General features: G+C 41.3%; 1 protein-coding gene across 6 annotated transcripts in view; it reads right to left on the reverse strand.

Moving 5' to 3' along the window:
* RNF220 (ring finger protein 220) overlaps window positions 1–23,531 on the reverse strand; it is a 204,761-nt gene that overhangs the window by 38,966 nt on the left and 142,264 nt on the right. For 3 of the 6 annotated variants that reach the window (XM_075616195.1, XM_075616196.1, XM_075616194.1), the window contains exons 5-7: window positions 13,678–13,770; window positions 11,771–11,866; window positions 6,651–6,693 (exon numbers count right to left, since the gene is read on the reverse strand). In XM_075616195.1, the coding sequence (XP_075472310.1) occupies window positions 6,651–6,693; window positions 11,771–11,866; window positions 13,678–13,770 (232 nt within the window). Of the gene's footprint in view, window positions 1–6,650; window positions 6,694–6,907; window positions 7,159–11,770; window positions 11,867–13,677; window positions 13,771–23,531 lie in introns of those variants that run through there. The other 3 variants (XM_075616198.1, XM_075616197.1, XM_075616199.1) reach the window with 2 other exon arrangements.

The raw sequence follows: 23,531 nt of genomic DNA on the forward strand, positions 1-23,531 counted from the left end.
AGTGCTGGGAATTCATACTGTTGATAAACCAAAAAAGGTGCACATAATTACTTCCCTTATAAAAAAAACAATACCAAAGTATCCATCACTCTATAACCTACAATATAGTATTGTAGTATAGTACAGCAGGAATAGCAGGTACACGTCAACGTAAATCCAGGTCTACACGAAGATGCAAACAAGCTCACAAGCCAAAAATGTAAACAAAAATCAAATGCAGATGTTTTGTCTCCTAGTCTCCACGATAAAGTAATAGTATACTATACTAGTATTTGCGGTACTATCAGATAATCGAATCAAACTCCAAGCTGCATCTTTGCAATATTCACATTTTCCAAAAATAATTTGAAGATACATCTATTTATAAAACACAAATTATGTCACGTAATGTAGTTGTACTCAATCTGTGAAAGCTGTTGGTGCAGTTAAAGCAGAAATCACTGCAATTTTTGCATAATCTGAGCCGTACGTTCCCTTGGAGCTGAGCAGCATTCATTATTAGCATTATTAGCTCTTTTCAGTCCTGGTTCCCGACATATTTTACATTTTCGTGCGCCCGTAAAATTAAAGTAAAATAAAAAATGACCATCGGTCTTCGTATTGGCCCATAAGAGTGAGGCTTGGACGGCAGCCATATTGATCTTGCAAAAGGGACCAGAAACACAGTACATAAAAAGGTAAACATCTCTGGAAGGAAGGGGGGGAGGGAGGGAATACTGGGCCATGGGAACAAATTTTTTTTTATAAAAAGAGCGAAGTTTTCTGGTAGAATCTTTGGTTTTGATCCAATTCCGTTTAAAAAAAAGTTTTTTAATTTTTTTTTTTTTAAAGAAAATCACGAATAAATATTTGAGTGGGAGGGGATTTCTGCGTTTAGAAACTCCCACGTTGATGTTTCTTGTTATCGTGTGACCACCAAGTTCAAAAAGAGCTATTTAGCCACAAGAGTTCAGGTTTGTCCATGACGGGAGTGGATGGCCAGATGTTTCTCCATAGCAGAAACCGCATCACAAGAGATACAAGAATACACCACAGCCAGACAACACGATGATCCTGGGCAAAGAATAATACTGAGACCCCTGTCCCCATGTATCAGTGTAAACAAGTAAAGTATCTCCTGGGAGAAGGAGCAGCTCAGTGAGTAAAGATACTGACTCTGTAAACAATAACACAGAGTTTGAAGGAGAGGAGTCTGGTTCAATACCTGGGTGTCAGCAAGTCACTTTATCTCCCTGTGCCTTAGGCACCAAAAACAGATTGCCCGCTCATCTGGGCAGGGACTGTCTCTAACTATATACTGTAATTGTGACGCACTGAGTTTCATTGGGAGAAAAGCGCTATATGAAATAGTTATTATTAAAAAGTTATCTTAAAAGGCTAGAATAGTTCATATCTAACCAGTAACACATTAAAATCATGTTTTTCACTTTAAATACATTTGTTTATTATCAATGTTGCAAAACAGATGACTGTTTACATCCATGCCTGTCCCAATTCCTGTCATTGTCATTAAACAGATTTAAAATATCTGTAACCAGGTTTTGAATTGGAAAATGTTTAGGAAACAAGACATTGGTACTTCCAAAGGTGAGAGCAATATATAAAGAATGGCTGATCGGCATCTGTTTGTGTAACAAGGACATTAAGTAGAAATAGCCGTGTTAGTCCAGAATAAAAGGTAGTAGTATATAAGGCCTCGGCCATGGTTTTTGCTGGTGTGCGGAGGCGCGCTGAGAGAAAGCGGGTGCTTCCCCTGGCCTTAGACAGCGCACCGTCCGGGGGCGTGTCGGCGGCGGACCAGTGACGTCACGGAGCTGGTTCGCCCTCATTGGGCGAACCGCTCACGTGACCGGCCCTGCGCTCCGGCAAGCGCGAAGATTTTAAATTTCCCTAAAACCTACGCTTCCGCGCGCTTGCACACACACAAACACACACATCACTTTCACCACACACACACACAAATTGTTTTTTTTTGCGGAAGCGTAGGCGAACCTCTACTAAAGCCGCTCTCATTGCGGCTGTAGGGGCTCAGTGCCGAGCGGAAGCGCGCCTCCTCCCGCAAGCACTATCCATGGACGCGGCCCAAGGTGATATTACCTTTTCTATTTGGACTAACAATTAATATTATAAGACGCGCTTTCGGGAGTTCTCTCTTCCTCAGGCCTTGCAATTCTAATTCACAAAAGATTCCATGAGTTAAACACAGATGTAAAAATCATGACAACAATCTGGTCTTTCCTACATCATCTGCCTTAAAGTAGCATCTTATTTTTTTTTAATTAAGATATTTTTTTAAATACAGGACTGAAGCAGGGGGTCTCGAACCCCCTGCTTCCGGAGATGCATACCTCCGTAGTAGGTGCCGGAAGCCGCTCCAGGGTTCACATTATGGCCGCTTTTTAAAGCTCCCGCGGCCCAATTGGAAGCCGTGACTTCACGTGGTGCGGCTTCCTATTGGCCCATGTGACGTAGGACCTTTAAACTGCAGGAGGTACAGGCACCCCCTTCGGAGGCAAGTATCTCCGGAAACAGGGGGTCCCAAAAGCTGGAATTAATAGGGTTCTGATCCGGAGACCCCATGCTTCAAGTCTGTTTTTTTTTTTAACGCATGGATTGCTCCTTTAAGATTATCTTTTTTTTCCAGTGTTTAACTCAAGGAATCTTTCCTAAATCAGAATTGCTTGACATGAGGAAGGGAACTCGCAACAGTTTGTCTTATAATATTAATTGTTAGTCCAAATAAAAAAAGGCTTCACCTAATACTGAAGTACTCATAACAAGAGAGGATGCATAACAGAAACGAGAAAGTAAAAATATCTTATAGCATATATATTATATAAATAACCTACATTAAGTTTGCCTTTCACATTCAATAAGTACATAAAAGATGGAGTGGCCCCAAAGGCAGGAGGTGATTTTGCAGCTGTCCCGAAAGGGAATAGCTCAAAAGAACAGGCAAGTGAGACCAGGGTATGGCTAATTAATACTGATAGGTGCAATCATTTCTAATTAGCTCACTAATCCCTCACTCCAGATCGCTTGTCATCAGAACAAAACAGCCCCCCACATTTTCCACCCCCTTCACGCAATCAAAAAGGGAGAGCAGAAATTGTAACGATTGTTAGCAGGAAAAGAAAATGTGATTTAACAGCCTAAGAGAGGCAATAAGAAAGGTCTGTTCAATATGAAATGCTGGCGCTGATCTTTTGTTTTTATTCAAACCTTATGCCCGCAGGTGGAGAGTTCAGCAGTCATAATGTGAACATTACGCTGGAGAAGGTCTTAACATCATTAAGCTCTAAATTTCAGGGCCCACACGGCTGCTACCTGTCGCCTAGTAAGCGTCGTAGGTGAGCAATTAGAACGCTTAGAAAAGGTCAAGATTTTTTTGTTCCTTCTTTTAAAATTGATCACATTTCGAGTTGGTAGTAATGGATAAAGAATATTAAGTTGTGCTACTTATGATTTTTTTCTTTCTTTAAGATTTTAACATATTCCCAAATTATAAGCGAGTGGAAAGAAACATCTTTACCCACTGGCGTAAGTCTTAATGGGTGTGAGGTTGCAATTCTATCAAATAGTAGGAGGCTAGACTGTTGTTTAAACACAATTTTCTTGTAATATATGCCAAGCGTTAGCATGGAAACTTTGGGAAGTCAAATTACATTTTAAGCAGTAATGTCGACAGGATTACTTTGGGTTCCCCAATACTGATTGTTTTTGAGAGAGACCATTTACAGAACATACAGCGTGGACTTTTTGAACTGCTTATTCCTGCTCAGAGAATTTTTTTTATATTGCCAACATTTAACTTTTACTTTATGCATCCAGATAAAATGAGACCAATCCGATAAAATTGTTCTAAGCTAACAAACAAGTCTTACTGTACTTGCACATGGCTCTTCTCTCAGTCTGGGACCCTGCACTAGCTGTGTGACCTTGGACAAGTTACTTGTTATTCCTGTGTCTGAACTTCTAAACAAATAGTTAGGCCAGACAGTGATTTATTGTGCCTCTTGTCGTTTTGTACAGTGCAACATGCATAATAGAAACAAATACAGCCATCTCTGTGGTCAAGCTCCTAATTATTCCAGTGAAGAGGCTTCACGTCTTATTACTTTACAATCTAACATGATACTGAAACCATTTTAGTGCAGAGTTAACATAAAAATGGCACACTGCTACATAACATTAAACCAGCATTGTATTGTTATATTTTAAGAGATCTTTTCTTGCCCTTTGTAATACTGTTTCTTATTATTAAAAAGGTATATTTCTGCCTAGGTTTTTTTGTTTCCCCTAGATTAGAAGTAGGCGGTCTCCGGAGCCGAACTGTTAATGTCAGCTCCTGCGACCCCTCTGCTTCCCGAGATACTTACCTCCGTTGGTCATGCCGGTAGCAGCTCCGGCTGGGAGAGCTTAGAATTGGCCCACGTGAAGCGGGAACTTTAAAACATGCACAAGATTCCGGAATGACCTATGAAGGGTAGAATCTTGGGAAGCAGGGGGTCTCCATAGCTGAAATTACCACAGTCCAGCTCAACAGACCCCCTTAGAGCAGTTCAAGCTGTCGTTTAAAAAAATATTTTTTTCCCCTTCTTCAAATATGTGCATCAATACAATCTATACACTGACAAGTGATTAACCAAATTGCCGATCGATCCGTTCTCATGTGATCGATCGGCGAAGATTCGGCTCGGGATTCATTAAATGCATCTTGGGTCATCTTCTGCTGCACGGACAGTCAAAGTTCTATGAGGAAGATCATGTGACCAGGCAGGCACTAGATTCAATTGGTTCACTGCTAGAGAGGGCAGGGCCCAAAAAGGTGATGCTGTTTCAGAAGGGGAAGTGACTTTGTAAATGGTTGCTATAGGAACAAAAATGCCCGTCCACACACACAATATTGCTTGAACTGCAGCTTTAAAGAGCAGGACGGGACAATATACTAAATTATACGACTTGAACTCCTACAAGCTTCTGCAGCAGTTGTGCTTTTGGAGTATATAAGCACATCCACATATTTGTAGCAGTGCGATTTTTACTTTTATTTCAACCACACATTATACAAGTTATGATGGGTACAAAAGTGACCAAAACCCTCCACCACACAGTTAATAAAAATATGACTTGTGAGCACATTCACGTGTCTCAAAGAGGTCTGTAACCCTGCTTTTCACCCACCATAACTTGTATAATGTGTGGGTTGAAACCTATTAAAACTTCACATTGCAAAATCAGTATAGCCAGCTTCACACAGAAGAAATCCAAAAAGTAAAAAAAAAAAAAGCTTCCCGTGAGTAGGTTTTACTAGCTATGCTGAAAAGCTGTGCAATATGTCAGGCCTATGCCTATAGGGGTCCATGTTAAAATAGACATGAAGTAAAAGGTGACACTGTGCTCATTTGCATGCCATTTCCCAGAATCCCTGGCTGCAGTGCTAGCACGGTATGCTAAGAGAATGGTAAGAAGTCGGATTGCAGTCCTGTTTGAGACGTGAATGTGCTCACAAGTGATATTTTTATTTGCTGTACTTTTATTTCCATAGTGGAGTATTATTTACACTCTGGGTAATAGTATTGACCAATAATACATGCACCGGGTTGGTTACACAAATGATTGTACTGCTATCATAACTGTGTTATAAAAACCATGTATGGTTCACCACTAGGATTTCAAAAGCTCCCATTTTTTTTTAAGGAATACATGAAATATAAACAATATTTGTGGTGACCAAGAATGGTAACATCAAAGCAGGAAAGATCTCGGATTATATATTACACAACAGGTTAATAAGCAGCAGGAGCACAAGTCACGCAGGCCATGGTAAACAAACCAAAGAAATTCGTAAACAAAATCACTGATCTGGTGATTGAAATAACTGGTGTACGATACAAAATGTACAGACCATCATTTTATACCACCGACAAAAAGTGCATACTATACCTATCCGTGCAACCTCAACATAACAAAAACAACGACGTGTACTTAATAACTATCTTTTTATATTTCATATAGCTCTTTTCTCCCAATGGGGCACAAAGCGCTTCATAATTACAATATAGTGCACAATAAGCAGCTTTGTACATAGGAATGTTACAGACACAGTCCCTGCCAGATCTTACATTCTTTGATTTTGGTGCCTGATGCACAGGAAGATAAAGTGACTGCCCTAACCTCAAAAGGAGCCGACACCGGTATTTGGACCATCCTCCCCTACTTTAAACTCAGTGCCTTTTAACTCACTGAGCCGCTCCTCGACAATAAAAACGAAAGATCGGGAATAAGACATTTTTTTTTTAAACTAGCGCTACTAGTTTTACGTAGCGCTTTACAGAGATTTTGCAGGCACAGGTCCCTGCCCCGTGGAGCTTACAATCTATTTATTGGTGCCTGAGGCACAGGGAAATAAAGTGACTTGCCCAAGGTCACAAGGAGCCGACAACAGGAATTGAACCAGGTTCCACAAACTCTGTGCCAATCAGTGTCTTTACCTACTGAGCAACTCCTTCTTCCTAATACTTTAAAACATTGTAATGCAACTGTCAGGCAGTATATGATAGATATAAAAACTAATTATTAAACAGCAGTTTATGTGATCTAAAAATAAAAAATAAAAAAAAACAACAGAACTGGGTGTCAGCACTCACCATTCAGTCTGGTCTGCCTATTGGCTCTCACCCTCAAAAAGGTCTGTGGAGGAAAAAAAGAAAACAAAGATGTCATGTTAAAAAGCTGCACAGGAAATAATCGGCCCTTATTAACAATTAGGTGTAGAGGAGGGAACATTGATGGATTGAATCATGCTAAGAGGTATTTACAGGCAGGATTACATCGGATGTGTTATGTGCCAGGCTCCCTCCCCTGCACCCACCATCCTCAGACAGCCAGATGTAAACAAACCTACTTCATCTCTGCCACTGGGCCGTGCCTCACTTTGCATGGTAACTAAGGGCCCGCTGGGGGCGACACACTCGCTAAACCTCCAATATCAGCCACCGGGGACCCGCTGCTTGGTGTCATGACCAGCCTCAGCAGCGGGACCGGGCCCGTTACTACGACACGGAACCGATGGCGACGGATTCCAACGGCTGCCTCACAAACCCGGTTTAGCTTGCAGCGGGAGCCATCTTGACCCCGATCATGTGATCAGCTCACGCAGGGTTACAGGCGAATGAGGAAGAGCACGTATGCGTGCTGCCGCGCGCCTGCGTTACCATAGCAACCGCAAGGCGGCAGTACTTGGCAGGCTGTGTAGGCCTCACCACAGTATCAGTCATATTATACGTTTAAGGTTCAGATAAGGCTTCACGTATTAAAAAAACAAGTGTATGTGTTCAGAGCACCAAACACTTGCATAGAAAATAACAGCAAACTATAAAATATATGTGACCCCTCATAGCATCTGAAAATAAAACTAGTTTGATTAAAACCTTTACAATGAAAAGTAGAGTTATTTCTATTTTAAAACCTGCCCTATTATTAAATTGTCCATCTTGTGATATTAACTGCATAATTTGTTAGAATAAAATAATAATACATAGTTTTTTTTTCTATGCAACACTCCCCAGCACTAGGGCTATTTAAGACACATCAATTGTCATAACTTCAGTACAGTCTCACTTTTTGAAGTCACCACTTCAACATTTTTTAATCAGTTTATTAGCCTAAATCTGTAAACAATTTCTGTTGATATATTCTAAATTAGTGTTTTACATGTTTTAAAATAATTACGTATCTCTGCATTTACACGTTCCCAGAAATTATGACCATCAATAAATATATAAGCAGGAGCAGTAACATCCAGGTTGCCAGGTATTATTTTGAATGTATAGATTCCCTGATGATTAAGATTATAAAAGTATTCCCAGTCAAGTCAATACAGCAGGAGCAGATTGATCTGCGTGAGTATTTGAGCGAGCTTAAAATTAATATGATTCTCTCACAATGTGGGCATATTGGAATGATATGGCACAAGCTACCATATTCATAACTGTGGTCAATCCTGGTTGTTTATAAATATTGAGGCCTTTGCAGGAAGTCAACTGTGATGCAAAATTTAGCAAGAGATTAATATTGGGTATGAAATGCAAATGCTTTCAGATTGGATTTTTTTTGTAAATCCGGTGGCGTTTCTGTACCAGTTTTGCTCCAGGTTAACGGATTTCTGACCCCCAATGGGGATGACACCATGACCCACTGCAACAGGTCTAACTTCAGTTTCTGCTTTTTTGCCCTCTATTGAACATATCTGCCTGTGCACTTCTTTTACCCAAGTCTGATCTGGTAATAATATTACGACGTTTCATTGGCCCCATGCAGAGGAAAGCATGTTATAAATAATGGCTTCTTTTAATGCACCTGTGTCATGATTGTCAAGGACTTCAGAATGAAAGAGGACTGCTCAGTTAAACGTTATAATTTTTGTTTTCAATTCTTGTTAGTGGATGGAGCACCTCCAAGTGGACAGGCATACTTAGAGAGAGATATTGCATTGTATGTCATGATTGCCTTTCCTGGTAATCCACACAGGTCACTGGTATGATATAACCAGGCTAATTATCCATTGGTCTGTGGAGCGCAGTATTATTACATGCTGTACAACTGACACACTGTTTTCTACGACGTGTCCATTCTATTTTTTGTGGACTGCAATTCGACAGTTGACAGCTCTAGAAAAGGTACATTTGCTAATGGATTTCAAACAGAAACATGTCTGTACATCTGTAATGACAGACTTTTTTGGGGGAGGCTGTATATATAGTTACTACTCCTTTCTCTAAGCTCAATGAGTTCCATCTGCCGAATGCCAAAAGCTTGTACTGTTGAATGTACAAAGTCACTCTCAAGCATGACTCAGATGCTGCTGAAATGAAAAGCTATCACTGTTCCAAAGAGATATACAAAGGATGTGGCGGTATGGAGGATATATATATATATATATATATATATATATATTTATAAGGAAATACCCATTTTTACTGTTGTGCGTAAGGTAATTTTCATAGATTATCACAGTTCCTTATCAGTCGGGGTATTATAATAACTCACACACTGTAAGATAAATAACTTTACATGAAATTGTAAGATCATTTAAAAGGAGTGTTTTCACCTAATACTGTATGTTACATTCAGATGTTTCTGATTTTGTAATGAAGGGTCAGATCCACGGAGCTGTGGCAAATTAGGGCTAATAACGTGAAGTTACCTAAATAGGTAAGGGCTGTTATTTTCCCTGAGTTTAACGGGTATCCACAAAGCGTAATATATGCGAAAACAACGGCTGTTAGTTACAGTATCTCATTAGCACATGCTTAACGCTATATGAAGTTAGGACAGCTCAGCGGCGTTACTACTGTGCCGCTAGACCCTGTAATGCCGGGGGGCGGGGCGTTTGGGGGGGCCCGAGGTCAATGGCTCTTTGCTTGATGCAGGGGCAGGGCCTCCACTGCACACAGTCAGTCCCTCCTCCCCCGCCCCAGTCTGCCGCAGCTCATGGGATCGCAGCAGCCCTATTCCCCCACGCCCAAGTAAAAGTGTGCGTCACTGTTGTGTGTCTTATGATTGAGTGTTTTGTTGCGATTAAGTATGTTCTGATTAATTGTGTGTGGGAGAAATTGAGTGTGTGTGTGGTGGGGGGGGGAATTGAGCGTGTGGGGAATCGAGAGTGTGTGGGGGAGGAATCGAGGGTGTGGGGGGGGGGATCGAGGGGGGGATCGAGGGTGTGGGGGGCGTTCGAGCGTGTGTGTGTGTGGGGGGGAAACGAGCATGTGGGGGGAGATTCGAGCGTGTGGGGGGAATTGAGCGTGTGGGGGGGGATCGAGCATGGGGGGGAGGAATCGAGCGTGGGGGGGGGGAGGAATCGAGCGTGGGGGGGGGAGGAATCGAGCGTGGGGGGGGGGGAGGAATCGAGCGTGGTGGGGGGAGGAATCGAGCGTGGGGGGGGAGGAATCAGGCGTGGGGGGGGGGGAATCAGACGTGGGGGGGAGGAATCGAGCGTGGGGGGGGAGGAATCGAGCATGTGGGGGGGAGGAATCGAGCGTGTGGGGGGAGGAATCGAGCGTGTGGGGGGGGAGTAATCAAACGTGTGGGGGGGAGGAATCGAGCGTGTGGGGGGTGGAGGAATCGAGCGTGTGGGGGGGAGGAATCGAGCGTGTGTGGGGGGAGGAGGAATCGAGCGTGTGGGGGGGAGGGAGGAATCGAGCGTGTGGGGGGGAGGGAGGAATCGAGCGTGTGGGGGGAGGGAGGAATCGAGCGTGTGGGGGGGGAAGGAGGAATCGAGCGTGTGGGGAGGGGAGGAATCGAGTGTGTGTGTGGGGGAAATTAAGTGTGTGTATGTGTGGAGGGGATGTAGTGTGTGTAAGGGGAATTGAGTGTGTGTGTTTGTGTGGGGGCGGTGGAATTGAGTGACTGTGTGTGGTCAATTGAGTGGGGTTGTGTGAGAGAGACGAGGGGGAACGGAGTGAGGGAGAGGGAGTGAGACACGGGGGAGGGAGACTGGGACAGTAAGGGGGGCTGAGTGTGAGGTTGGGTGGGGGACTGTGAGGATGATAGGGGGGACTGTGAGGGGCTTAGAGCAAAGTGTGTGAGAGGGAGGTGATCGCAAGGCCGCTGACGTGGAAGACCCCAGAAGAAACAACATTTATTTTGTGGTGTTTTGCTTAGGGGGCCCATTCAAAATGCTTGCAGGGGAGCCCAAAAAATTTAGTTACCCCACAGGCACCACCTTACGTTAACTACAAATAGCATGGTAAGCCTGTCTTACCCAAAGATGGCATTACCCCCATCAAGCCCCTGAATCGGGGTTTAATTAAAGTTGAAAAAGAGAAGACAGGAGAGAAAAATAATTCCGTAAATAATAATATTATAGGTAAATCATACCTAACCGTGGTCTTACACTTATCCAGACCCTGTAAAAGACCTATTTTAGGAAGTGAGTAACGCCAAGTTTAGCTATCACCTAATATTTTGCATTTCATTAGCACTAACATCTGTTATAGTAACGCAAGGGATCGTTATGGCTGCAAACAGCACTAAGCACAGCGTTAGTGAGCTTTGAAGACACCCGTTAGCACTTAACGAGACGTTATTGACTTAAGTCAATGTCTCGTTACGTCAATAACGTGGCTTTCTGGGCCTGGGCCGAAGTGTGTAACTTGAACTTTACTAGTTTGAATCACACAGAGATCAACATTTTTAGCCCCTTTTTATTTTCTACAAAATCTGGTCCCACTGTGCGGTAACACTCCCTTATCTAACAGTTACAATGCAAACACGTTATTAAAGACTCGAGATTAATGACAGTACAGGGGCTTAATTAATTAATTAATTAATGAGGCTAGTTCTGTACTTCTAAATGTTATCAAAGGTACTTCCTGATTGACTGCAGGATCCTTTACAGTGGTGAATAAAGTAGAATATTGTATTTAACTGGGAAATGGCAAAACATAAAATAAAAAAGGGTCATATGCAAATCCCCCGTGTTTGCATTGCGGTCAATTTATGCCACACATTTTTTGTCTATTCCTGGAGTTTTGTGCCACTTTTTGTTGCTATTACTGCAGTTTTGGCCCTTAAATCTGACGCAGATGTGTTGCAAAATGTTGGAGCACATAATCTTTCAGTAGCAGCAGTTGCGCTCCTGTAGCATCAATACATGTCCCGCACTATGTCATGGCCCTACTGATTTTTACTGGTAACCATGCAGTAATTAGGCCACTCATTGTATGATCTGCACTTCTATCGTTTCAATGTGTCTAAAGCTGCACACCTGGTATCTATCCGAGTGGTGGATGTCGTCTGTAGAGCGCGGTGATGCTGTTGGAGACTCCCCTTCTCGCTTGATTGAGGCTGATAACAAAACCGACTGCAAAAGAGGGGGAAAAAAAGATGAAACGGTCAGACGAAATTGTGACAAATCAGATATTTCCAAGCCTTTTATGTATTGTGGTTGTGAATGCCGTTCATTCCATTGTACCATGCCTTCCGAACACAAAGTACATTGGACCATTCGTCACACAAAAACATCTTTGTAACGCTGCTGATGGGGTGCAAGCCGGAGCTGTGATCTTTCATGTAGCAGGCCCATACAAGGAATTGATCTTCACTTTGAATGCTATTAACCAACACAGATATGTGTAATTGCAGGTCCCGCACAGATTAAACACTCCCCCCCAGCTTTTCTCTCAGCCTTATCTGAAAACCAAACTGCAATTTTTATCATAACAGACAGAGAGAAAAAAAAAAAACAGGTACAAGTCTAGGAAACCGGCAATAGCGAGAAAATAAATTCTTAGCCAGTGCAACTCTAATCCAATATTGCTGTGTGAAAAATGGTCAGTCTCGCTAAGAAGACAGTAAATTAAATGTTATGTATTAGTTTTTTGAGTGCAGTCCTGGGAAGAGCATGGGCCCATTTATTTAGCATTCCTCCTGAACGCCATGGAGATGACCTCTGGAAAAAAAGCAGGGCTAAACTAATCCTGGAGATGTCAATCTCGAGGCCTCTTCTACATGTGCTTGCAGTTTAGATTAATAAACTGTCTATTTTTAAATTGTGTGGAAACCACTTCAATTCTAAATACTCAGCTAGCATGTTAAGCATAACGCAATTCATGCCAAGTCACACTTCCACTGTCTCTGGTACGAAACTTAACTTCATTTGATTTTGTTTCATTTTGTAAGACGTGATAACCAGTTTTCTTTTGGTGTATGCGCACAGACTATCGTTGAACAAGTTAGGGACAAGCATAGAGGAATTTTAAGACACACAGAAAAACTGATGTTTTTTGATATATATATATATATATATATATATATATATATATTGCTTAAAAGCTGTGTCTAAAGCAGCATGCATTGGCTAAGGGTTGTTCATGTAATGTGAGCTTGAGATAAAAGGTGGCACTGTGTGCTCATTTGCATGTCATTTCCCAGAATCCCTTGCTGCAGTGGAAGTGCTGTGTGCTGGGCGATAACGGTGAAAGACAGGGTTGCAGACCTGTCTAAGACATGCAAATGAATATACAGTAATATTTACAGTTGCTATATATATATATATATATATATATATATATATATATATATATATATATATATACACAACAGATGCGTCTTGTATAATCTCCTAAAAGCTACATTTAAACGTAAGCATATGTTGCAAGAAATCTTGTAGGAATACTTCTCACCTTACAATTACAACAGTGTTATTAATTAAACTATGAAAGGATAACCCCCCATCTGTGTGTTATAAGGCATTATATCAGAATTCCCTTTATTATATATTGTTTATAAGCTGATACTGTTTAAGCTCTGTGTTTATGTCTGGCACTGTATACAAGTTAAAAAAAAATTCCCCCCACAGAAATGCTATGCTTTAATATAATTAACATTATACAAAGTAGGACATCTTGCCCTAATTGAAGTAATTATATGGCTGTTTTAAACCCCACCTTTTATTCTCTCATGCTTAGGGAGTGTTTATTTATAGGATTAGGCCAATGTATCTGTACCATCTAACCCCTGCAGTGCTAAAGGAGCCTGAATGCATAGCCTTTCTGTCAGGGAATAACGTCCATGTTACCATTCACAAAATAGGTGTTACATCCCTCATTCACAATAGTACTGTACACTCTGTCTCTACTGTACACAGTATTTCCATTCATGGTATATGCTTACCATACATTGTAGCGGGAATAAGCACCTGTGTTTTTTCTCCCAATTCCCTTGCAACTTAACAGCTTTTAAGTGAAAACGGCAACAATTCAACTGCTATAATGAGAAATGAGGGATTCAGGATACTTATTTTTTTTTAAACAAAGTACTATTTACATTTTTTTAAATATTATTTATTTATTTTTTAATAAATGCGGTGCTGGTTGCTCTGTTAGGATAGGAGTTGTTCACCAGGAAGCAAAACTGTTATTTGCTATGATGATAGAAGCCATTTTGTTATAACCCATAATAAAAAAAATACCACTCGTGAGCACATTTACATGTCTCAAACAGGTCTGCAAACCCTGTCTTTCCCCTGCAGCCAGGGATTCTGGGTAATGACATGCAAATGAGCACAGTGTCATAACCTTTTATAACTCATACAATATAACAGAAGGATATCGCAATATATACGGATTGCTACAGCATAAGAGGAAAGACAAAAGCCGCTGTAGGCAGCATAAATTTGTTAAAAAAAATGACATCTGCATTAAAACAGAGTATCTCGCATAACACCCTTAAATTATTTTCGCGCCTGGCAGATAAAGATAATTTTTTATATTGCACCTAGCGGCAACTACCTAAAAAAAAGGGGGGGGCACTCGGCTTTTTAAAAGAGACCGATAAAGTTAAAAAAAAAAAAAAAAGCATTAAAATGTGTTTTGAAAAAAGAAAGTGAAATCCAAAAAAATGGGCAAAAAAAAAGGAAGCATTCAATCATGTCTTGTTCCCTGGTTCGCTCATTAAAAGTGGCCTTTTGTAAGGTAAAATTATCATTGTAAGCAATAAGATCTTTAAAAAAATAATTCACGGCTCTTTCACCCTTTAATATGATAGCCGCCATCGGCTAATTTTTCCCTTAATGGCAACAAAGCCATAAATTTTGCCCAAGCCATGCACTCTCCTCACCTCCTCATTCTATCTTGGCAGTGCTATGACTGACTTAGCTCACTAAAATCAGGGAGGTTTTTTTTTTTTTTTTACATTTATTTTTCAAAGTTCTAACCTATTACCAGTTAATCTAATATTCTGTTGAGAACAGCGCTGGGTTCGGTAACTGCAATGAACTGAGCAGTTGCCTATGTGAGCAAAGATACGGTTATGTTATAACATCCTGAAATTCATCACTTGACTTATAAGCACCAGATGTCACTGACAGCAAATACAGTGGCAAGAAAAAGCTTGTGAACCCCAATGATAATTGCGGAAATTCCATAGTTTTTCCATGATAACCTTTTTGAATCAAAACCAGTCTTTTCTTAAATATCTAATAGGGTTTATATTAACTAATTCCATGTCTTTTGAAACAAAATGATGCATGAATTAGACAAACATTAATAAGAGCCAGGTTATGCGCAAAAGTAAGTGAAACCCTGGTTTTATCAGCTAAATTAAAGGAGATAATTAGAATCCAATGTTTAAATAATTAGGTAGTTCTTCGGGTTTGAGTTTGGGAGGCCCCATCTTATATAAATATCAGATACTTTGTAAGTTTGGTATTCACCATATAGGCGTGTGGAAACATGTCATGCCACGATCAAAAGAAATCTCTGAAGACTTCAGAAAAGCAGTTATTTATGCTCATCAGTCTAGAAAGGGCTACAAAACCATTTCTAAGGATTTGGGGCCCCACCAATCCACTGTCAGTCTACAAATGGCGGCAGTTCAAGAACATAGTCACTCTACCCAGGAGCGGTCGTCCTACCAAAATCACTCCAAGAACAAACCGGCAAATCACCCAAGAAGTCAAAAAGAACCCCAGAGTAACATCCAAGGATCTGCAGGACACTCTCACCTGGGCTAATGTGAGTCTTCATGACTCAACCATCAGAAAAAGAATGACCAAGAATAGTATTTATTGAAGGATAGCCAGGAGGAAACTACTGCTCTCTAAAAAGAATATTGCTGTCTGTCTGAAGTTCGCCAAAGAGCACATAGATCATCCACAAGACTTCTGGAACAATGTTCTATGGACAGACGAGTCAAATGTAGAACTTTTTTGGCCTCAATAAGAAACGTTATGTCTGGCGAAAGCCAAACACTGCACTCGAACAGAAGAACCTCATCCCAACCATCAAGCATGGTGGTGGGAGTGTGATGGTTTGGAGCTGCTTTGCTGTCTCAGGACCTGGACAGCTTGCCATCATTGACACCACCATAAATTCTGCATTGTATCAGAAGATTCTAGAGGAGAATGTCAGGCCATCCGTCCGTGAGCTGGAGCGAAAGGGGGTCATGCAGCAAGACAATGATCTTAAACATACCAGCAGATCTACAAAAGAATTGCTGCAGAGGAAGAAATTGCACATTTTAGAATGGCCTAGTCAAAGTCCGGACCTACACCCCATTGAAATGTTGTGGCAGGACCTGAAGTGCGCTGTCCATGCAAGGAAACCCACAAATGTCGCTGAGTTGAAACAGTTCTGTAAGGCTACTTCCATAGAGGGGGGAGCCATGCGGACGCTCCGCGAGGAGCCCCGTGATCCTCAATGAGGATGTCTTTAGAGGGGGCTCCCGCGTGCGTCCGCAGGCGTGCTGAGGCGCTGGGATTTTCAGCCAACAGCAGAGCCTGTTTCGCAGCGCGCTGTCGGCTGAAAACACCCAATCAGCACGAAGCGGCGTCATGACGTCGATGTCGTGACGTTGGCGCTTCGCGGGCTTTTGGCCCGGCAACGTCACTGCCCCACTCCCCCCCCCCCCCAATCGCGCAAGCTGGCTCGCCTGCCAGTCCATGGAATCGCTCCTGACCGAGCAGGCGAGCCTCAGCGTCAGCGCTGCTCAGCACGACTCCCCCCTCTATGGACGTAGCCTAAGGAGGAATGGGCCAAAATTCCTCAAAACCGATGTGAGAGACTGACCAGCAGTTACAGGAAATGCATAGTTGAAGTCATTGCTGCTCAAGGGGGCGCCATCAGGTACTGAATCTAAGGGTTCACATACTTTTTCACACGTGGATATTGAATGTTGAATCATTTGTGGATAAATAAATGTTGAAAAAGGATGTTTTTGTGTAATTTCTTTGATCTATTATTCGAATTTAGATTAAGATCTAATAACATTTTAGGTTCGAAATATGTGAAAATCCTAAGGCTTTGTCCATAGTGAAAGCGAGCGTGAGCGCTACAGTGCTATTTGCCTCGTGCGAGCTTTCTTCCCCGGCGATGTGTGGACTGTAGGTTTTTGGAAAGCGAGTGAGGGGGTGGGCGCGATCATGTCGTGGGGGGGGGTGTCATGTATGAGAACACACCTTCAGCAAATAATAAAATGCATAATGCCATGCAATGTACAGAAGTATTCAGCAAACATATATTATATATATATATATACACACCGTCATGAATGAAAATATGCCTTGTTAAAAAAAATTTTTTATATAAAATGTGATGCATTGAAATAAGCATTGTACACTACAAAAAAATAAAAATAAATACATTAACAATTAAATACAATTAATGGACAATACATCAGAAATTTCTGTCTATAAATTATCATTAATATTTCTGTCATGGTATGAATTAAATGTTCACGTTTGTAAACCTCAGGAATCACATTTTCAATAGTTCAGTTGTCCATATTCTCACAGCAAGCACAACTTAACTGACAAAAAGTCATTTGAACAGTATCCAGGCAGAATAGCTTACTACATTTTCATTGGCTGTTAGCCACTCACATGACCAGGCTGTCTCGCTGCAACAGCAAACAAGTGTGTCTTCTCTGCTTTTGGTATCCTTGTATCTCACGTGCAAGCTCGCGCTCACTATGGCCATGCGCTTTGGAATACACACGTTTGTTGCGCGAGCTATGTAGCTTGCTCCGTATCTTGCACTATGGACGAGGACTAAGGGGTTTACAAACTTTTTCTTGACATTGTATGCTGCATAATAGCAGAACAGAGTATGCTTTTCCTGCGGTACATTTCTCAGCCACTAAAGGTTCCATCATTGAGGACAAGAGGACAGGTGTCAGCCCTCTCTCTCTTTCTCCCTCTGTCTCGTATTCTCCAGCAAAACCAAGATTTCAGGGTCTATATGGGAGAAACGCTACCTTTAGGTAACCATAATACATGCTTAAAGTGGCAATCCAAGTCGGCAATTTTTTTTATACAGGAGCTTTAAACTGCACAGAGATACAGCAGCACCTTCTCAGGTACGTACTCTCTGGAAGCAGGGGGTCCCCGGAGCTGAGATTAACACGGCTCAGCCACGTTTTCACACCTTTAAGTTAGCATTACCTTGTGTTAGCTTCATATTACATGGCACTAAAGGAATAATCCAAGCCGGAGAAGTGTTTTGCAAATATATATATATCATTGAAGCCCGAATGTCCCCGCTTTGAAGAAGGTGCCGGTTGCAGCTCTCCTCGGCTGCCAGTGATCACGTAATGGCTGCTATTTTTAGATCTCTGGCCCTGCGGACCAATAGGAAGCAGTGACGTCATCAGTGCCGCTTCCTATTGGCCCATGTGACGCGGGAGCTTTAAACTTTAAAGCCCTGCTTTCTCAGCCGGAGCGGCTTCCAGCACCTACTTTGGAGGCAAGTAACTCCGAAAGTAAGGGGTCCCCTGAACTGAAAATAATGGGGTTCAGCTCCGGAGACCCCCTGCTTCAATTAAATATATATATATATGTATATATATATATATATATATTTATATATATATATATATATAATAAAAAAAACACTTGCAGATGAATTCTCCGGCTTGGATTGCTCCTTTAATGCCATGTAATATGAAGCTAACGCAATGTAATGCTAACTTAAAAGGTTTGAAGCAGCAGCTTCAGCTACTCTCAGCTCCGGGGACCCCCTGCTTCCAGAGATATGTACCTGAGAAGGTGCTGCTGGTAGCTCTGTGCAGTTTGAAGCTCCTGCGTCACATAGGCCAATAAGAAGCTGTATGGGATGACATTGCAGCTTCCTATGGGTCCGCCGGACCTTTAAACCACCAGATTGGGTGCCCAGCAGTTACCAGGAGCACAAGTAAGAATCGAGGGAAGCAAGGGGTCCCAGATGCTGAAATCAGCACAGTTCAGCCCGGAGAGTTCCTCTCGAATACCTACTGTATCTGGGCCTCAGTCTGCAACTAAGGGGCCTATGCAGAGAGCAGCGGTAGAAATAATTGGAGAGTTTTAGAAAAACTAGATTTAATGGAGAGTTTTATTCTCCATATGCAGAAATGGGCGAAATCCGCTATTTTTAGCATTACTGCATGTGGAGAATTGTAAATGAGGAGATGCGCGCAGCTGAAAGGGAAAAAAAAAATCGCGCATTTTTTTTTGGTTTCCCTATAGCCGGCGAGCTCCTGCTTCTTGCCAAATTGGAGAAAATCACGCCAAAAACAGCCGCTAGATGGCGAGCGCGCCTTTCTGAATTCGGATATTTTTCAGACTGGCGAGATGTAGTTTCTCGCCAGCCGCACAGCGAGATTTTCAAATAGAAAAAAAAATGACGCTTTTTTCCTACCTCGCCATTTTCAGCTGTTTTTAGCGCGATTTTCTCTGGAAAATGGCGAGATTGTAAATAGCGCTGCTCTCTGCATGAGGCCCTAAGTGCTTTGTAACGAGGAGCATTTAATAAAATAATAAAGCATATTACTTTTGTCACACTGTAAGCCGCATCTAAAACCATGCACTAAATCAACTAAATACAAGAAGAACAACTTTAAACTGAACAAAACTGGGAGTCCACCGTAGATTAGTAAAGAAGAGACTTGTGTGATCTTCATCAATGCAGTTATACATTGCCTTTTAAGATTTCTTATGTGATTCAAAGTACATCTATAAATTAAAATGTAATTATTGGGGACGAGTCCGTTTTAAATGATAAACTGCTTGCAACAGGAATTTCTTTCTTTCTAATGCTTATATTATGTGCATTTATCCCTGTATTGTAATAGTCATGCCTGTTAATCACTGTGTACACATTTGATGCTATATGAATTAGACGACACATACATACAGCGTCTCCATGCTTAAATATTTGTATCCCAATCATTTCACTGGGTTCTACAGCCCCCAAAAGCCCCCTGCAATTGCCTGTAGTTATTATCCAATAACTTGACACCAGGAGTGCCTCATTGCAATTATTAAGGGCAATCTTCCCAAATGAATAATGTATCAGCCTCTAATAAAATATATGCAAATTGGGACAGTGGATGAGCTTGTGCCTCTTTCTACCATTGACGTAGCTCCTCTGGTGATTCTGTACGTTTTGCCATGTTAACTTTAACAAAACACATATTTTGCAGGCTGTGTTGAAATGCAGCTTTAAAAGGACAGTTATTTCAGGCCATTAAGCGATGGGCTTTGGTTTTTGATAGCCACAGCAAAACAAACACACGCACACTTTTTTTTTTTTTTTCCCTTAAACCATCCATCACAGCTCCTGTCAGCAGAACAAATAACCCTGTTTTTATATATCTATCTGGCCTGTTTTTACTCCAGCACAAAGTGTTTCCTGTTTGAAGGTTTCGACTTTAACTCTGCCATCTAAATAGGTGCTTATCACTTAACATGAAGGTGGCGAAGTGACATGTTTTCTGCCTGCCTGCCCTCCCATACACGGCTGGAAGCATCTAGAAGTGATACTAATAGCTGTTATCATTTAAGAACGGTAACCTGCGACCAATAAATGATCCTAGAAACCTAGCTAGGTAATTTTATTTTCTTTATATATTTATTTGGCTGTTCATATGTATCTTTCCAGACATCTCCCACATTAAAAGCATGGAAATCCTTAACAGGGCTCTTTAGGGGGATGATCGTGTTGAGCAAAAGGAAGAATGGGGGCCAGTTTAGTGTGTGTACTTGTGTTGGTTTCCTAAGAAACTGGGCTCTTTGCAGGATGTGACACATTGTAATTAAAACCAACGCACAATGTATATACATGGGTGTTGTACACAAGTTCTCCTAATCATAAGGAAGAGACAGACCTTTGTAATTTGAAAGCTGTTGTCAAATAGCCTCTATGTGTGGTTTTTTATTTTATCATAGTCCCATGGAATAAGCGACAAGAGTCCAGTGGGACTAGTAATTTGTAATAATAAAAAGCCATTCTCGTATAATTAACCACAAGGTACGTCCGTTTGCACCTTCATTAAACATTATGGTTTATTAGCGCAAGATAAGCAAAAATGAATCAAAATCCTAAAAAGCAGTGGTTAATTTGGGGGGGAAACCCTCCATCTGAAATGTAAATAAATGATGATACTGAGTATCGATAGTACATGGGTAGCCAACTCCAGTCCTCAAGGGCCACCAAGAGGTCAGGTTTTCAGAATATCCCTGCTTCAGCACAGGTGGTTCAATCAGTGGCTAAGTCCACTGACTGAGCCACCTGTGCTGAAGCAGGGATACCCTGAAAACCTGACCTCTTGGTAGCTCTTGAGGACTGGAGTTGGCTACCCTTGCTGTAGTGCATTTACAGGCCATACTTGCTAATATGTAACTTAAATCACACCCTAAAATACAGACGCTTGCCACTTATGCTATGATTATTTTGTTTAATGCCCATCCTCCTTGCCCTCTGACCTGCAGTATTTTCCCACAGGCCGGCCCCTTCCCAGAATAGAGACTTCTTCATTGGATGGTTTTTTTTTACAGTGAGTTATACTGAAGAGCGACAACATCAGTAATTATTACTGGGGGCTTTTTTTGTATTGGTCTCGGTTTCCTAAGAGGAAATTGCTGTGGAATATAGAAAATGTAAACTCATACTTTGAATGACTCAATAATGCACAGAGTAAGGGTATTGACGGGCACACATGGACCTATTGGTTTCTTTCACTAGATAGATAGAAGTCTAGGTTAGACCGATAGAAAAATAGACAACATACAAATTATTCCATTTGAAGCCTCTACTAAAAGACGCTAAACATGGACACTAAAGAGATCCCATCTGAATAATAAAACACCAGAATCAATAAATACTCCAGGATAACGTGCTTTAAAGCTTTGTATCATGACCTAATAAAATGTTTTCTACTTCTATCCCAGCCTTTCCTTTTCCTGAAGAACTTTTGAAGTTGACGCTCCAGAGACTTTAAGGAATAGGAGGACAAAGCTGCGGGGCACAGCTGATCCCTTTTTACTCGGGGTGGCTCTGCGGCCCTATTTAATCCCCAGTCTTGAAACAGACGCGGCACTTTGTCGAGTCAAACAGTATCCTGCAGGGAGCGGAGACTATTTTCCCTTTCTGGGGAGTGTGACCAGTTCTCCCTCCTTAGAATTCTGTCCCTCATTACAGAGATCAACGGGCATCAAAAACAAGCAGCCCGCAGGCGCTCAGAAGGACCCTAAAAAGGCATCTTCTTTATGGGATAACGTCAAAGGCTGCATTCCCTCTGTGGGACCACGCCAAAAGCGTTGCTAGATGACAGGTTTGCCGACATACACCAATCAACACAGAAGCAGGCTGGACTGGTTGACTGTTGGTGGAAGGGATGAAGGTAAATCCTCCACACCAAACATCTACAATTGTGGTGCAATGTGTGGCAGATGTGCCATGTAGAGTATATGAAATACCATATAGGACTTTGTGAATGGTAATCTTGGGGTTTAGAGGAGGATCTATGTAGTAAGTATGTATCAGGTGCTGGGAATGCACTCACACCCAGCTCTTCCTTGGATTATTTAAAGGATATCTTACTATTTGTTTTTTACAGAGCGGACACAAGAAGCAATTTTCTGTCAAATTGCACTAAAAGCAAATTAGACAAAACACTTTCTTAATCCTTCGTGTCTGTTGTTGTCACTGGATCTGCTTAGTGATACGAATCTAATGCATCACTCTAATGGGAACTGTGTGAGTGACAAATCGCCACAAAGCAGTGGTGTTTTGCTTAACCCTATAGTATCCAGGAATGTGTCCGTGGCCCGTGGCACACAAGGGGGCAAACGTACCTTGCATTGCAATTGCATTTTTTTTAGCGTAAAACTGACACGCAGAAATCTCACACATTTAATTGCGCTTCTGTGCGCCTACTGTATGTACGAATCATATTTTTCCCCGGTGAGCGTCTTGTTTTTGTCAAATATTTTGGCGCATAGAAATGGTTGTGCCGGGTTTGGCGCACAGATGTAAATGGCACATACTAAAAAATTTTTTTTCGCATAAGTGCGTTAAAATCCACCACCACGTTGAACCCGACGTAAACCCTAAAAAGTCGGTTTATGATGTTAGCGCAGAATGAAGTTTATTTATTTGACGCAGCACGGATGTTTCATTATATAGATTAACAAATTATTTATTATTTTACTGTATGGCTATAGTAAATAGTATTATACTAATCATTTATATTTACTAATATTAGTTATAAATAAAAAGTACGCATAGTTCAGTTTTAATATAAATTGTATCAATCAGGTATTCAATATAACGTAAAGCATCAAAATTGATTTAAAACAACTATGTGTCCCATGTATGAAATCACATAACGACTTTCATACAAATGATACACACTTTGACTAGTTAATGATAATGTAACCATGTATTTTTAGAACTCTGTGCCCAGGACATACTTGAAAACGAGAGGTAACTCTCAATGTATTACTTCCTGGTAAAACATTTTTCTAAATAAATAAATAAATAGACGGTTTCTACTACTTTTCAGCATTACAATTTTGACACCCAATAAAAAGTAAAATACTATCTTAGTATATAGGCCACTATCTGTTTACACCACGTTAGCCAATTCTCCCCATAATTGTGGTTGACTTTTATTAATATTATTCATTTTATAGTTTCTTCCTAACAAAAAGTTTCCTTATTGCAATGTGAGTTACTGGAAGATGGGGTACGTCTAGGGTCTGGGACAAATGT

Source organism: Ascaphus truei, chromosome 10, assembly GCF_040206685.1.
Source record: "Ascaphus truei isolate aAscTru1 chromosome 10, aAscTru1.hap1, whole genome shotgun sequence".
Taxonomy (NCBI): Eukaryota; Metazoa; Chordata; class Amphibia; order Anura; family Ascaphidae; genus Ascaphus; species Ascaphus truei.